The 17,088-nt window shown below is 49.4% G+C and overlaps 2 protein-coding genes across 2 annotated transcripts in view; both read left to right on the top strand.

Annotated features, from left to right (window-relative positions):
- The first annotated feature begins 724 nt into the window (after positions 1 to 724).
- LOC104691777 (agouti related neuropeptide) lies at positions 725 to 3,202 on the top strand. The gene is made up of 4 exons (XM_039558328.1): positions 725 to 982; positions 1,787 to 1,986; positions 2,231 to 2,325; positions 2,929 to 3,202. The coding sequence occupies exons 2-4, from the start codon at positions 1,803 to 1,805 to the stop codon at positions 3,118 to 3,120; spliced, it is 471 nt and encodes a 156-aa protein (XP_039414262.1). The 5' UTR covers positions 725 to 982; positions 1,787 to 1,802; the 3' UTR covers positions 3,121 to 3,202.
- Positions 3,203 to 4,314: 1,112 nt separating this feature from the next.
- Positions 4,315 to 17,088, top strand: part of ATP6V0D1 (ATPase H+ transporting V0 subunit d1) — a 34,491-nt gene continuing 21,717 nt past the window's right edge. The window contains exons 1-2 of the mRNA XM_010403431.3: positions 4,315 to 4,493; positions 14,586 to 14,757. Of these exons, the coding sequence (XP_010401733.1) occupies positions 4,364 to 4,493; positions 14,586 to 14,757 (302 nt within the window). The 5' untranslated portion in view covers positions 4,315 to 4,363. The remainder of the gene's footprint in view (positions 4,494 to 14,585; positions 14,758 to 17,088) is intronic.

Genomic DNA, 17,088 nt, shown 5'->3' with positions numbered 1-17,088 from the left:
CACTCCTCACTGGTTCTGTGCCTGCTTAGCCTGTCCCTCAAATGCAGCAGGAATCAGATCATTCCAGGACAGGGGATGTAGGAGCAAGGAAGCCTGCAAAGAGCCCCAGGGATGGTGCTGCAGCCAGGAGCAGTGGCTCACATTCTGCTGGGGATGTGCTTGGAGGCCTGGGGCTCCTTCTGGTCTCGGAGCAGCCTGGTGAGGGCAGAGTCTGGGCTGCCAGCCTTCCCTGCTGGGTAGGTGACAGCCTGCTGAACCTTTCCTATTATGTCTTAATCCTCCAATTCCTTGCAGGGCTGAAGCCACTCAAGGCCACAAGTGTTCCCCAAAAGAGCCTGGCTCTGGGGAGATGCAGGTTTTCCAAATGAGACATGAGTAAGAGATGCAGTTATCACAGGTGGAAGCCTGGAGAATCTGCAGATGGCAAGTGGTCAGGAGCTGGAGGACTTCTGGAGGCTCTGGACTATGACTGGATGCTTGCCAGGAGATACAGATAGGCAACATTCCATTTGAAAACCAGTCAAGCTTGGTGTGGTTTTGGTGAAGAGACTGTAGCCCTGTTATTTCTCTATTTGGGAACTAGGAGATGTCCTCAGGCTGCAGCCTCAGTGCTGGAAAGGGAAGTGGGCTGGAAAGGGAACTGGTCTGCAAGGACAGTGGGGAATCGCTTCCAAGAAACTTGGGAGTTTGGAGCTAACAGGGATCTGTTCCTTCCTGCAGCTGTGCAAGGCACAAAGCAGGAGTCCCCCCTCCCATGCATCACCCCACTGGCTGCCTCTTTATCCAGACAATGCCCGTTTTCCAGAGACTCCCACCTACCTGGTAGTTAGTGGAGTCATGTGGCTGCAGCACTTAATTAATAAAAGGCCGATATAAATCCCAGTAAGCGTGTGGGGAGGAGGACACTGAGGCAGAGCGGTAGCGGCGCTTCCAGCGAGCTCGGTGGAGCAGCGAACAGCAATCCCCCTCTCTGCTCGGAAAGGTCAGTGCTTACCACGGGAAAGGTCTTGGGAGTGTGCGGGATGGAACACCCCTGGCTGTGGGGCTCCCCGCAGTGCAGAGGGGTCTCTCCCAGCAAAGGGCTCGGTGGTTTTGTGGGATGGGGAGATGAGGAGTGGCCAGCATTGGGCGGCTGGAGACAGGTTTGGAACCTCAAGGCTGCCCAAGCAGAAGGCACAGGGTTTCCCAGGATGTGGCTGACAGCAGCAACTGAGATACCACCTCTTGGTCCCTTTTCTTTTGCTCCCTAAGAGGTCACCTACTTTTTAGGGCCTTCAGGCCCCCAAAGCCCACAGCCCAACCCTGCAGCTTCTCCTGTCCCCCAGCCATGTGTGCTGTGGTCTTTCTCCCTAGCCAGCGCACAGATTCTAGTGGCACTTCCAGGCTCAGAGCCCGGCAGGAGCCGTGTCAGCTGTTTTGGCCACACACTGTGCACCTCAATGGTCTGGTGGGGCAGAAGAACCTGAACTGCCGCAAAAAAGTCCATTCAGATCTCAGTCCATTCTCTGCTGGTCATCCCTTTCTGTGGGGAGATCATGAATGTGCTCACATGTGGGGTGCCCCACAGCACATGAGATAGCTTTGGGGGGTCCTGCTCCCAGGTGTCTCTGGGCCAAAAAGAAGGCTCTCAAGTCCAAGGGAGCAAACAGCTGGGAGCAGTGGCTGTGCCGGCAGAGGCTGCCCCTTGCTGACACAGCACTTCTCGGGCTGTGGAGGTGACGGCAGTGGAGGGGACAGGCCAGGCTGCCAGCAGGTGGGCTGATGCTGGCCGGGCCCTTCTGCACAGGTTGTCCCCCAGGACCATGCTGAACGTGTTGCTGCTGTGCTGTGGGCTGCTGCAGGGGATCCAGGCTGTCCTGGATCTCAGGACTGCTGACCTCAGCTGTGGCCACCTGCAGAAGGCGAGTGGTGGGCTGGAGGGGGTGGACAGAGCCCGCCACACCAGCCTGCAGCGGAAAGTCAAGGAGGTGTCTGCGGAGCCGGCAGGTGAGTCCTGTGGCCACCTGCTCTTCACTGACCCCCACCAGCTGCTCGCTGGAAAGCCCACGGTCCCAAAAATGAAGTGGGGATCCCCTTAAAGCAGCACAGCCTCTCCTGGCCCTGGCTAGTGAGAGCAGCCTGGCAGCCCACAGGGAGTGGGGCCTTTTTTTTGTGGGGACACACGAGCAAAGGGAGAAGAATCAGCTGACCTGCCAGCAGCCTCCTTGTCCAGCCTCTCTGTATCTCGTAGGAACTCTCCCAAGGCTGGGGTTTGAGCAGATGGCCCTGAGGGTCCAAGAAGCTGATGGTGACCTTGTGCAGAGAGGCAGCCTGCTGGAACCACAGGTATGGATCCCTGAGCTTTCTTACAGACACCCCAAAGAGCAGGGCAGCCTCAGGCCACAGCAGCCTTCTCTGTGTCCCTGAGGCTGGGGGGTTTGGAGCCCAACATGGTGCTGCCTGGGATGGGAGTATCTGTCCATCACCTGAGGAGCTGGGATGAGCTGAGGCTGCCCAGACCTGCAAGGGGCTCCAGCACTCAAAGGAGAGTGGTCCAAGGCTGTGCTCCTGTAATCCATTTAATTAACCTCTGCAGAGCAGGAGCTCGCTGGGCAGTGCCCTGTGTTGCCTGGTTCAGCCCCCGGTGCCTCTGTTTGGGCAGAAGGCACAGCACCATCCAGGCCATGCTTGAAAATAAATGTGTGCAGAAAGGCCTTGAGACACCATGGATGAGGCAGCAATGCCTGCAGAGAGTCCACAGGGTTCAGCAGTGATTTCCAACAGAGAATAGAGCCCGGAGTTGAATACAACAGAAGCCTCTGCTGCTGGCAATGCCAGGTTTCAGCAGCCACACTTGGCTCTCTCCCACGCAGTTCTTTATTTGCTGGCACAGTGGTCCATGACTTCCTCTTCCTCTTCCTCTTCCTCTTCCTCCTCTCTCCCCTGCAGGCATCATCCACAGAACTGCAAGCTGCAGGCCGTGAGGAGCGCTCCCCCCGCCGCTGCGTCCGTCTCCTGGAGTCCTGCCTCGGCCACCAGATCCCCTGCTGCGACCCCTGTGCCACCTGCTACTGCCGCTTCTTCAACGCCTTTTGCTACTGCCGGAAAATCAGCACCAACTTCCCCTGCGGCAAGAACTAACACCCATGGGGCTGCCAGCTCCTCGCCCCTGTGTGTGCCTCCTTCTCTGCAGCTCCAATAAACCAGCCCTTTGCAAAAGCCACTGCGGAGTGGGAATGGTGTGATGTGTCCGCCTGGGCTCTCAGAGGAGAGGGGTGGCAGCAAGGTGACGACAGCCTGGGCACAGTGTCCACACAGCCGACACTCCAGGACACATCCATGTCAAACCAAATGTGCCTTTCCTGGCTACATAAGTGGTGTTTCAGCAGCAGGGGTGCTCCAGGTGATGTTTTGGCTATGCTGCTGTTGCCCACAAAATCGGGTTTGTTCCTTGGTGTGCACCGAGCCCACAGTGACACGCTCCAGAGAGACATCGACTGTTTATTTCAGAGCTGCCCCAGCCGGGGTGCTCGGTGCTATTCCACAAATCCAGCACACCCCACCGGACTCTCCCTGCCATTATTTACACTGAGAAGTTCAGGCTTAGTGATTTCCCAAGCACAGCCCCTGTATTAAGATTGGTTAGTAATTTCCATAGAAATCATGTAACTGCAGGTAACTTCCACTCATGCTCAGGGGAAGGGTCTTCACCTGGGCAGAGTCTTTCTGACCTGTAGAGCGATTTTTAGTGTTACAATGAACATAGTTCAGCTCTAGGATACACGGACCTCGAGTATTTCGCCAGGTTAACAATGTACACATTGGTATATATCAACACCTTGACTTACTACACTCTTAAAGCTTGTTCCAGGATATCCTTGAATGAGGGAGCTGGCTGCTGCCTGTTCCACTGATAACGTCCCCTTTTTTCCTGATAGGGCTTGAGAGTATACAGAGGTCTTACATCAAAGAACATCCAGCCTTAAGATAACCTTGACGTATCCCACATTTTGCAACACTTACACATCAAAAAATTGTTTTATTTTGTTACAGAGCAGCTCCTGCATAGCCCTTTACCCGGCTATGCAGGACCTGCCCTGACTAGTAGGAGTGGTGTCTCGGCAGGAGGCGACATTGCGAGCTTTACTTGTGCTCTTCTTCTGCCTGTATCACTCATGGTGGTTTGGATGTAGTGAAGGGGAACCTCACGCTTGGCGCTGGGCAGCCGAAGGCGGGGTTCGACGGGCACGGAGTTATGGCGGCCGCCACCGCCTCAGGCCGTTCCCGCCCCGCAATGGCTGCCGGGAAGGGGGCGCGGCCACGTGACCCTCCGCGAGTCACGTGAGGCGGCGGGCGGTAGTGCTCTCGTCTCGTCGCCGCCGCCATGTCGTGTTTCCCGGAGCTCTATTTTAACGTGGATAACGGGTACCTGGAAGGGCTGGTGCGCGGCTTCAAAGCGGGGGTACTCCGGCAAGGCGACTACGTGAACCTGGTGCAGTGCGAGAGCCTGGAGGGTGAGTGGTGGTGGAGGCCTGGGGCGAGCGGGAACAGGCCCCCCCTCCCTGCCGTCCTGAGGGGAATGGCCAGGCTGTGGGCTGAGGGGGAGATAGTGAGGGGCTGTGGGGAGGCGAGGGGAGCCTGGCAGTGGGGAAAAGAGCCGACAGCGGCGTTTATTAGGCGCTGTTCCCTCTTCACCCCATGGCTGAGGACGCACTTCATGTCCCGTCCTGTCCCCCACCCCGCCTCATCTGACTCAGTTTCCCGGTCAGCCCGGCCGTGTGATTGCAGCAGCTGATACAGCGGTTTAAGGGAGCTTGAGCTCCCACTGCTTTTTTTTGCGGGTTTTGGGGGCCTGGTGGGTTTTGACAGGTGTTGCTGGTGAGACTTGTTAGTGCCTTCACTCCCTAAAGGGCAGGAGGCCTTTTAAAGGCCTGAAATAAGGTTATTGGCATAATCTAAGATCCCTGATACCCGTGATTAGTTTTTAAGGAGATCAGGTCACCTAGGAAAGTACCTGCTGTTATTGAAGGATCACTAGTGGAAAAAAATCTAGTGCACATCTGAGTAAATTCACCAGTGGATTACATGTTGCCTGTGATCTTGAAATCTCTTTTGAGGCTGATTCTGATTTCCAGCCATTATCTTTTTTCTAGATCAGTGTGTACAAACTTAGAGAACTGTGAGTTGTTTTTTTTTTTTTACAGTGTGGGTGGTGAAGCACTGGCACAGCTTGCCCAGAGAGGTGGTGGGTGTCCCGTTGTTGAAAGCATTCAAGGCCAGGTTGAATGGAGCTCTGAGCAACCTGGTCTAATTGAAGATGTCCCCACTCATTGCAGGCAGTTGGACTACATGGCCTTTAAAGGTCCCTTCCAGCCCAAACTATTCTCCAGTTCTATGATCACCTGTGGTCAGCTCATCATCTTAATTAGTTGGTGCTAAACTGTTCCTCTGATCAGTGACCTCCTTAGCAGTTTTCGCTCTTTGGTGTCCAGAACCTGGATCACAAATCACAAAGATTAAAACCAGACCTGTCTTGAAATAAACTAGAAACACAGGTATCCAGAGATGTTGGTTGTTTTGATCAGTGGAACTATAATTATTGGATCATTCTTTCTTCTAAAAATATTGGTTAAGCATCAGTTTTATCTGGACAGTCATTGCTGAGTGGTTAATTGAAATTGACTGTTTAGATGAATCCCTGGCCAGCTGAACCCTGGATGCAAGTTACAGATAACAACAGAATGGGATCAGAGTGCTGTGTGGTGCCCCAGTCTCTACCTTAAAAATTCCCAGGATGTTTTTACTTAGGACAGAAGCTCCTTTTTCACTTCTCTTTTTTTGCAGCTCTTTGCTTGCAGCAGTCACTGTGATTCCTGCTGTGGAGCCCGTGACTTGAAAGAGAGCAGTGGGAGTTACTTCTGCTCTCTTGGTAGTCACATGTCTCAGCATGCCCTGAACTGTGACTTTTTCACCTTTCCTGCAGATAACTTCCTCTTTGGAGTTTTCCTGTACTCGGAACTTCTCTTTTCTTTCAATTTCTTGCTTTCTAAACCAAGCTGCTTAAACCTAGTTCTCCCTTGGAGTGGTGTTGGCTGCATTTGGGATGGGTCACGTTGGAGTTCCTGTATGTTTGTCGTGGTATTGGGCTGTTCTGTCCCCAGCAGCTCTCTGGTGGCAGCCACTGCTGTGCTCCTGGTCACGCTTCATTCAGAACCTGAAGGCTCTTCCAAATTTGCTGCAAATCTTGTTCCTCCTTCACTTGGCTCACTGTGTTCCTGCTTAGCATGCTTTTGGAAAGGGATTCTCTTTCAAAGGAGCGTTGTTCTTCTTTACTTACATAGGTCTCTGGTCAAACCATTTCTTTCTTCTGTCCTTTTAGTGCCGATTTTCCCATTTCAGTACTTGTTTTCTGTGCTCCACAGACTTTTAATGTGTTTCTTTCCCAGATGCTCGTCTGTACTAAATCCAGGCAGTGGCTGATGTATTAGCAGCCAAAATAAGTACTGGGGCATAAATTACTGATACATTCTTCTCTACTCTCTGTTTTGTCTTCGCTGCCACCTCTCACGTGTCTGGCTCTGCAGTTAGTCCCAGTCCTGGAGCAAGTGATTGCCTTGGCCATGGAGAAAGCCTGAAGGACCAAGCCTGTTCCAGGTCTGGCCCTGGGAATTGGGTATCTGGCTGCTTGGAGGATGTTCCAGGTCTGAAATGCTGCTCCCTCTGGTGTGCCCAGATCGGTCTGGAAGCGTAAAAGGTTTGACTTCTCTGCTTCAGGACTTACGCTGGCAGTTTAGTGCTGCTGGAAAGGAGGAAATCATGTTTTTCTGCATGATTCTCTGTTGTCTCTGCTTGTCTGATCACAAGGTAACCTGATCCAAGCTCTCCCTTCTTGCTGAGTCAGAAACAGAGAGCCAAATGGGCTGTCTGTGGTCAGGCAGGCTCCTGAGCTGGCCTTAAGAAATGTGGAAAAACATGTCCAGGATTGAGGGGGTGTGTGTGAGAACTGTTTTGGCTTAAGCTTTCTCTTAAAGCCTTTAGCAATAACACGTTTAATCCCTTCTTTCAGCTCTGAAAGCCCTGGTGCTCTGGTTGTTTCTCAGCCAGAGGCCCTATGCTGTACACCCGAGCTGGGAGCATTTGCAACCTTCCTGGTGGTCGCTGTTGTATCCAGTTCCTGCTTCTGACACAAGGTGTCAGTGAAGGACCTGGAGCTGCTTTCCTCTGCTCCACTGGTGTGAGCATGAATTTGTGCTCGAGTGGAATCTGTTTGGAGCAACCAAACTTACGAGTCACCCAGACTTCTACTGTCAAAAGATTGGTGAGTCGTCTACAGCTCCTCAAGCTGTGGTGGCTTGTCGGAGGTCTGATATTCTGTCAGGAGAATGAAAAGCTGTTGATGCGGTTGAACGATGGTTATGCTTTTAAGCAGCAGAGTTCAGTATGGGCCTGGAATGTGGGTTATTAACTGGCTTTACTGTTGGTCTGCAAAGCTCCCTTCTGTAAAAAGCATGTGGAGCCCAAGAAGTGCACAAAAGCATCTTGCACCAGGAATGTCTTTACCCTTAGGTCAGTGTTCATGAGCCTCCTGTTGTTACTACTTCTTGCTTCCACAGCAACAGTGTAGAAAGCTGCTTTCTTTCTGATCTGCCAGTGTTGTAGAGGTGATTGGTGGGTGAAATCCAGCAGCAGGACGTGTCACCTTCTAGCTGGGTGATGAGGCTGAGGAGTGGAGGGAAGTTGGCTCAAGCTTGTGTGCCTCTTTTGGGAGAGGCCTTCCAGAGACTGTGCATCTCCAGCACCACCACTCTGTGTGTGCTTGTGCCTTGGTCTATGCTGTTGGCACAGCTGGGAACTTGGATGCCATGGAAACAGTGCTGTGCACGTGGAGGAATGGGATCTGTTCATGGAGTTTGTCTTCTGCACACCAGGCTGACTGCAGTGTGTGCTTTTGTTTTCATTGTCCCGAGGATCTTTTTTCTCCCCCACAGGCTGCCACTTGCTTTGAGGTGTTCAGCACATCTCCTTTCACTGAAAGAAGAGCAGGAGAGGCTGTGCTACCTGTCTCTTTTCCATTTTATCACTGTGGTCCTGGAATTTAGGCCCCAGAAGGCTGGAAGTGGGCTTCTCTTTCAGCATAACCACATGGGCCGTGTGTCCTCTCTTGTATAGGGATGTTGCAGAGCTCCAGACTGGCTTCAAGAGTGCTTTTGGTGGAGCTCATGGTATTCTCCTGGCTGTAGGGGAAACAGCATAGATCCTTTCCCGTGCAACTCCTTTACTGTACTACCAAGCAAGGAGAGGCCACTTGGTGGTCGCAAAGCATAACCAGGCTTAAATCCGTTGTGAACTCTGAGAGTGGTTCAGTCTGAACTCAGGGAGTGTAGAAGCCAAGCCATAATGTGGTGGGGACCTTTCATTGTCATTCACACAAAGATGGTTTGTCACTCTCCTGATGTCTTGGAGCCCTGTGTGAAAAGCTGACCCCAGTGTGCTGGGACTGTGCAGCAGGACTGTTCCCTGGCCCCAAGAGCTTTCTCCTGCCAGAGGAGGCAGAATGTACAGGCACAGTAAGACCTGAGGAGAGTACAGACCATTCCTGTCCTCTGAATGTTGACTGCTTGTGCAGCAACAGAACAGTGTCCAAAATGCTGTCCTGCTGCTTTGTCCTGCATCCTGTATGGGTGTAACCACTGGCTGTGGCTGTTTCATCAACTGTCCTGTTAAAACAAGCTCCAGGAAAACATCATTTATTGGAAGAAAGATGGCACTTCCATAGCCTGCTAGATGATGGTGGCAAACAAACAGTGTGGTCACTGGCTTCCTGCAGGGTTCAGCAGAGGTGCTTTGCTGTTTGTTCTGGCCTCCTTTACCAGGCAGAGACCTGCTTCAGAGCTTCTCCTAGCTAAACTTCAAGCAGCAGCTGAGGTCAACTTCTCCCGTACTGGTGTAGCTTCAGCCCTTGTTTGTGTCCTGCCCCTTGTTAGATGATGATGGTGTCTGGGTTTCCTGGCAGGTATTGCTGCTCGGCAGCCTGTCAGTGCTTTCATCTTGTTTTTCCTCAGCTGTCGGCTCCTGCATCATGAGACTGTTTTCTGCCCTGTTTGTTTTAGTTTCTGAGTGATTTTTTGCCTCTCCCTTAACCCCTGCACCAGGTGCTGCACTTCTAAGGTTGTAGTCACTTAGAGCAGTCTGCTTTTGGAGGGGGAAGAAAGCTTATTGGGGATGCAGGCAGATGAGGAAGGGTTATCTTGTCTTTTGGACAGATTAGGAAAGGGCTGCCTGGTTGAAGGGCTCCCAGTGGAACATGACCTGGCTGTGCCGGGTTTGAAGCTCTGAGTGGAGTGAGTTCAGCCCCAGGAAGGGATGGGCTAGGAACACAGGCTGCTCTTTGGTGCTGAGGGCATGTCAAACTGGTGAAAAGTTAGAGGTGAGATAGTGATGAAGGAAGGAGCCAAAGATGATGTATCTCTGTGTCTAACTGTGGCCCAGATGAATTTGCTGCCTGACAACAGAGAAGAGGTAGCACGTCACTGCTGGTGGTGTGCAACCACAGGAAAGGTCTTAAGTTCTGCAGGGAACAAAGGGTCTCTGAGCTCTTTTTCAGTGATATTTCAGAGAATCAGCTTCAGGAGTGTCTGAAGTGGCTATAAACAGACCAAACAAACAGCAACAAGGCAAATGGTAATGACTGCAGTCTCCTGAAGGGATACGTGGGCGATGTAACTCATCTGCAGACTGCTGTGTAATCCCTCAGCTGCGTTACTGCCTCCAGCCAGGGAGATGGCAAATGATATTTTAATTTTTTATATAGGCGGTGATGGCCCCAGGTGCTTTGGAGGAAGATGTCAGGTTTACAGCAGATAATTTTTGTGAAAACATCAGTTTAGCTCAGACGTTGCGGAAGCTAGTTCTGTGCCTGTGCATGAGAAAACAGATCAGTCCTTGCCTGGAAGTGCTTGAGCCCTTAACTTGATTCAGAGCTCTGCAATGCAGTTACAGCAGGAAAGAAGGAAGGGTTGGAAGTCTGAGCTGATGGGGCCATGGATCATTCTGTCTGAGCGGGGCTTACAGGAAAGGCTTTGACTGACAGATGTCTGACAGACTAATGGCTTGGCTCCTTGTTATGTCAAAGCAAACTTGCAGGAGGGGATAGTTGCATTAGTGTGAATATGAAGTCTCTTGTGAAGATGTCATCTGAAATGTGAAGGTGTTGGCACAGCAGCTGTTGAATTAAGCTCTGGTTGTGTTTGTGGCTTGTGTACAGGCAGCTGCATGAAAACCAGAGGGCCTGATCTGAGAATTGATAGGAGGTGGCTGCAAGTACATGTCATGGTAATCCCAAGCACTACCCTACCCAGATGAAAAAGGGTGTCATTCTGACAGATGATTGTGTTCCTGCACGAGGCAGCTTTCTGGGAGCTGTGACCTGGCCATAATTTCCTAGGTTTTGCGGGGGAGAAGAGAGAACAAAAGTTTTGTGGTCATTCAAGTGCTCCCTTGCCAAATGCTGGCTCAGTCTGTTACATAAAGTGTGTGAACCACTTGGAAAAATTCTGAAACAGGCCAATGTATCTCTTAAAATCAATTGCTGGGTTGAGGCCATGTGCTGTTGTTGGTCAGTACCTGAAGGAGCTCATTGGGAGGGGCTGGGCTGTAGGTGCATGTCTCCCTCCTTTTCAGCAGCAGCTGGGGAAGAGGCACGGCAAAAACCTTGCAGGCAGTGTCTTACTGATGTGCAGCATGTGGGATCTTTGGCAGCTGCCCCTGCCAAGGTGCTGCTCTTGCTGCCAGAGGCCAACTCCTGCTCAGTCTAGGCTTGTGTGAGGAACCTGAGCTTTTGGAGAGCTTGGAGCTTGCTCAGCAGTGGGTCCATTTATTAGTCACCGTGCTACTGGGACAGCTCTTCTGGCAGCAGATTTCTGAAACCATGGGATTAGTTTGCTCTCATCTGAGGAGCTTGACATGTGAATAGTCCCATTAAAAGCTCCCAAACCCTCTTGGCTGAGGCTTGGTGACTGGCCCAGCAGCTGGAGGAGGACAGGCTAGTGTAAAGCACTGATACACCGTGGGATGCACTGAGTCAGGGTTCATAAATCCGGTCCAATTTTTGGAAAATATGTTCCATTTTGTCTGCTTGGATGCTAAGAGATTCAGAAAAGTTTAGTTCTGCAGTTTGTGGCTGGCCTTCCTTGTTAAAATGAATTCCAAGTGTTATATAAACATGGCCCTTATTCCAGTTGCAACATAATGTGCTGGCTCTTATGCTGTGGAGTTAGGGGGACAACCCTTTCATGGAGCAGGGCAAAATGTTCCGGCCAAGCAGCTCATGGGAGCTTGCTCAGAGTTGTTGAAGGAGAGCCTGCAAGGCACAATGTGCAGCCTATGTGCCTCTGGTCTAGGTGCAGTGCAGCTCTGATGTCCTGGAAGTACAGCAGACTCTTCTTTTTGTGTCACTGAATCTATAGCATCAAGTGATAGCCAAGCAGCTGCTTGCAATCTCAAAAGCAGAGTTTTGGGTTATGATGACACCAAAACAAACCGGTGGTGTTGGACTTGAGGAAACAAGCTTTGGCAGCTTCCGTACTGAAGGCGGATCTGGTAGGATATGCAATAGCTGCTTCCTCTCCAAGGTCCTGTATAGCTGCAAAACAACATCACATGCCTTTTTGGGCAGGCTTAGCTTCCATTAGAGCTCTACACAACTGCAGGAAACTGCAAGTGGGAGGTATATGAATGCAACTACTGTAGTTCCCTGTGCCCTCCCTTGCAATCTGAGTTTATGGGTGTAATACTCTTACCAGGACCTTTTCTTTCGTATTCATTGAGCATACTATTTGATCAATTTTGCTCCATGTTTTCTCTAGTTTCTGCTAAAGGCAAACTAGTGAAGTCCTGATCTGTCAGGAACTTAATTTCCGCTCAGACTCCAAAGCTCATAATTAGAGAGCTTTAAAAAGTAGGACAAAAACTCATTAAGATGTAGCTCAGGTAGGTTTCCCCTCTGTAAGTGTCTTATCTTTCAGAAATCAAGCAATTGCAGAACAGATGGGTCAGAACCCTCTGCACACGGGATGGTGCCCATGAGCTGGGCTTTTTGAAGACTTTAGGAAGTGATTACTATCAATAATAATCCTGTGCAGGCTGCATGGAGGTGAGGGACATTCCAAGTTCTGGCATGATCTGGTGTTTGACTCTGTGGCAAGGTTCGTGTTGCAGGCTTGATTGAGTTACCCAGGCAATGTTTTTTCTCCCTTGCAAGTGTGAGCATAAGTTGACCGTGATTTGGTAGAATAAACCATAGGTGTTCAGCTGCAGATTATCCTGGGGAACAGAGATCTAGATTAGATGTCTGCTTTGCTCCAGCCTTGATGTGTGTAGTTGGATGGGGAGCTCTCTTTGCTGCATCCAGGACTCATAGAATCATTGAATGGTTTGGGTTGAAAGGGACCTTACAAACCGTCTTGTTCCAAACCCCCTTCCATGGGCAGGGACACCTTCCACCAGACCAGTTTGCTCCAAACCCTGTCCAATCTCGCCTTGAAAAATTGTGGAGGTGGGGCATCCAGAACTTTTCTGGGCAACCTGTGCCAGTGCCTCACCACCCTCACAGGGGAGAATGTCTTCCTAATATCCAATCTAAACTTAGTCGCTTTCAGTTTGAAGCCATTACCCCTTGTCCTGTTGTTCTATGCCCTTGTTAAAAGTACCTCTCCAGCTCTCCTATAGCCCCTTCAGGTACTGAAAGGCTGCAATAAGCTCTCCCTAGAGCCTTTTCTTCTCTAGGCTGAACAATTCCAATCCTCTCGGCCTTTCCTCATAGGAGAGATGCTCTATCCCTCTAATTATCTTTGTAGCCTCTTCTGGACCTTTTCCCAACAGTTCAATGTCCTTCCTGTGCTGAGGACCCCAGAGGTGGATGCAGTGCTGCAGGTGGGGTCTCACCAGAACAGACTAGAGGGGCAGAATCCCCTCCTTTCTACAAGTGCCCCCAAAACTCTCATGTAAACCACTGAGAAACATGACAAACTGAGTGGTATTTAAGTCTCTGGCCTTTATTTTCCTTCTTTTTAAACTCCATTTCCTGCAACACTGAGCAGTGGAAACATCTTTGTAGCTAAAGAGTGCTGGGTCAAAACCATCTTTGCTAGACTTCCTTGGAAACACCCAGAAGAGTCAGTTGGCTTGGAAGCTGTTTGACCCCTGCATGCCTTGGGCAGAGAACAGTATCGCCCTGCACAAGCTCAGGTTGGAGCCTGAGGAGGAGCTCTCCAGCTCCTGCCCTGGCTGGATGTGATACCAAAAGATCAAACTCCTCAAACCAGGCTGAGTCCTTGCTCTGACCTTCGTGCTATGGATGCTTGTGCCATAATGCTGAGGACTTGTGTGGCTCAGTGGAAGGGAAAGGCAGCCTCAGTGCTGCTGCTTCAGAAAAATCAGAGAGAAGTGTCTTTTTTTGTTTTCTCTGGATGGTGTGCTCACATCTGGTTTGACTCAATGCTTCCAGCTCCTCTCCTTACCCCATAAAGGTCTTGAGTCCCTGGGAGGATGTGCTTGCCTAACTGGCCCTCTGAGGTGAAGCTGAAGGGAGATGAACATTGTGTACCAATACAACTAGTAGAGCTTTGAGGAGTAGAATTATATGACGTTCCTTGGTTCTGGATTCAGTTTTTCCATAGAGACGCTTAAATGCTTTTGGCTCAAACAGGGCTTTTATCTTGACAGAACTCAGCGTGTTGTGGTTGCTTGTTGGCCAGGACTGCAGCTTGGTTGGGCACCTGACCTGCAGCAGGGCTAACAGAGGAAACAAAGGGTTCCTCTGCTTGAAACTGGAGAAGGGGAAGACTTTTGAGCATGTTCTTACATCCTGGGCAGGGATTACCTACCCTGGATTTAAATGGCCTTCATCTTCACTAGCCCCTCTGTACCTATTAATGCCTGAATTCTATTTACCAGCAAGAATAGCTGGGCTGCTTTGGTAATGTAAGACAAAGATGTTTTATAATTTCTAAGTTGCCGCTTCTGTCTTTATGGCTTTGAAAACTTTACAGATGCTTCCACATCACTAGTATCTGGAGAGACTTGCTGTATGTGTGTGCAGTTAGGTTCTTGGTTGTGATTTCTTCAGAGAAGTCTGCAACCAGAGAGCCCCTTTGGCTAGACAGAGTGCTTAAGTGATTTTATTTTTTTTTCTCCCCCAAGATTTCTAGCAAATACCTCCTAGAAAATCAAGAAGCTTCCACCTTGACCTAGCACAGTGAACAGCTGGCACCAGTGTGTGCTCAGTTACACAGATTTGTCTTTAAAATGAGGCAAGGCTGATATGGAACTGATGCCTTGAAGTGGCTACCTGAAAACAGAGGCTAGACAAGATTAAGAGAATAAAAGTAGGTATTTATCACTGATCTTTTCCTGCATTTGGGTTGTCCATCATAAAACTGTGCACAAATGTAAGTGAATGACTTAACAAATGGGTTTTGTCTAGGTTATCTTTCAGAGAACAGAGTGCCTAGAGAAGTGCTGAGCAGCAGCTTTCTTGGCTATCCTGAAAAAAAACCCCAAACCCAGCCCAAAACCCTCTAAGAGTGGAATTATTCTTTCATTTTCAGACTTGAAACTGCACCTCCAGAGCACAGACTATGGGAACTTCCTGGCCAATGAAGCCTCCCCGCTCACTGTGTCTGTCATTGATGATAAGCTGAAGGAGAAGATGGTGGTGGAGTTCCGTCACATGAGGAACCACGCGTATGAGCCCCTGGCAAGTTTTCTGGACTTTATCACGTGAGTACCAGCTGGTCGTGAACAGCATTTGAAGTGCTGGTGTTCTTCCAGATGTAAGAGCTCTCAGACCACCTTTCTACTCTCAGCCCTGTGCCTGCTGTGTTTTATGTTTCTTGAATGAAATGGGTTTGGTTGTATCTGGAGGTCTCAAACCAGCAGCATTTTATCACTGTGTTGTTAAAAGCTTCTGCTCCCAGGGAGCGTGTTCTCCATTGGTACAGCTGCTTGGCTGCCTTCCATCCCAGTATTGATTCAGTCTCTTAGAGGTGCCATTTATCTTGGTCCCTTGAGTTAAATGTTCCTGAGTTTTTAAAACTGTAATCCTGCCGTGAAACATAGGCATGCCATGCATGTGCATTACAGCAGTTGCCTGCTAGTTCTGAGCCACTGAGGTTGATCAGCTGTCATCAGGGCCAATGTGATTCTCCTGTCCCATCCCAGGGCCTGTAGGTCTTCCTCTGGCCCCACCACAAACTGGTTCAGGGAGTTGAGCTGGCCAAAATTGAACAACTTTTCCCTTTCAGGGTTAACCTTTGACTGGTTTGTTTTTCTTGGACAGCTCAGTGGGATCCAGCAAATGCCAGCACTAGGGGAAGGCACAGCAGGGAGACACAGGGCTGCAGCAGCCTCAGCACGTCCCTGTCAGTTCATGGAAACACATGGGTCTTCCACAGCAGGTTCAGCTGATGTGAAAAGCTTGAAATAGCCCAGCAGTCTTGAGGTATCTTCTCCCAGAGGTTTTGCACAACCCTCTGCTTCCCAGTGTGCTGCTCTTGTTTTGTTTGGTAATAAAATGGCATTGTTAGTGGTGGTGGGATACCAGTTGTCCTAGCTTGCATCTGAAACGTGGAAGTAAAATTGACTTTTTCCTTTCCTTAATCTATATTCCTATAAGCTCTAGTTTGGCTTGCAAACTGCACAGCCAACGGTCTCCTCTACCCACCAAGGAGATGTCTCATGGACAAAAGTGAGTTTCTGGTTCAGTAGAACGTGACTTTAACTTGAATTTCTGAGAAGGAGATCATACTCTATTCTCAAGTGAGATAGTTAATGTATCACCTCTGGTACAGTGAGCCTGGGCTCATCGCAAGCACTCTGGCAAGTGATGTTTAATCTTGCATTTTTGGCAGTTGTGTGTGTGTTACCCTCCTTACCAGTTACAAGTTTTTGAATGATGCAGGCTGATGTAGAAAGATCTTTGTGGCTGATGGAAAAATTTTAAATTTTCATCTATCTGTGGCAACTCCTGCATTTGCAAATATTGAGTAAACACCCATCTCTCTGCCATGGGCCTTTGTGTTCACTCCTTTCTGTGTCTGGATGCTGCCATTATCTCACTTTCTAACCCAGTGGCTTATATCTGTTATTTTCTGGGTCACTGTGCTAAAGCTGTCTCCTAAGCCTTTCCTGTTTTCTAAGAAGTAGTTTTTACTTATAAGCTTGTCAGTAAAATTTCTGGAGTTTTCATGTTTCGACCCAAATATGGAGCAAGGCATTACCAAGCTCCCATTTTGCAGCAGTGTTTGCAATGGATGAAGCAATTTCTAGTTCATCATCTTAGTTGTATGGAGCAATCACTTCTATTCTCTCAAACTTAACTCTTAAAACACCTCTTTGCCCATCTTGAGTTTTCTGTAAAGACATCAGTGCTGTTTGAGGTTGGCAGTGTTAGGTGGGTGGTCCTCCACTGTTGCTTTTCCTTTGCAGTGTTATGGATTTATGAAAGTGTCTCTATGGAATTTCATAGTAATCACTAATGCATCTGTCATATCTGTTTAAAGGCAATAGTTTGGGCAGCACACCAGTATCTTGCAGACTTTAAAACTTTGCTGTTGCCTAGCAGTCTCACTTTGAAAACCAGTGTGTGGAAAACATGAACTGAAAGGTCTCAGACCATGCCTGCCTTGGTTACACACTGCTTGACTTGGTAGGAAGGCTATGGATGGCTGTGGAAATCCAATTCCCTGTTACTTCAGTCCTGTTGACCTTTATCCAGTATCTACATCCAGCTCAAGTTTTGAAGAAGACCTTAAAACATCTTCTGTAATCAGAAAGGCTGGTTCTAACCAGCTGTTGGAATCACTTTTTAAAACTGGTGTTCTGCCCTCAACTTGATTTAACTTTGATTTTGTTCTGCTTCTGTCATTCTGATTTTGATGAGTTCTCTACAGCAAAAAATGATTCTGTGCAGATACCTGTGTCTCTTGCTACTGCATAATCTCTTCTTGAATATGTTGGTTCTGTTCAGCACAGAATGTTCCTTCCTCAAGTCGTCTTCACTCTTATCTCTTCTTTTCCTTTTTACCTACAAGATTTGCTCTAATGCCACTG

The sequence above is a fragment of the Corvus cornix genome, chromosome 11 (assembly GCF_000738735.6).
Source record: "Corvus cornix cornix isolate S_Up_H32 chromosome 11, ASM73873v5, whole genome shotgun sequence".
Lineage (NCBI taxonomy): Eukaryota > Metazoa > Chordata > Aves > Passeriformes > Corvidae > Corvus > Corvus cornix.
Note: the sequence above shows the minus strand (reverse complement) of the source record. Positions and strands in the feature narration are given on the sequence as shown.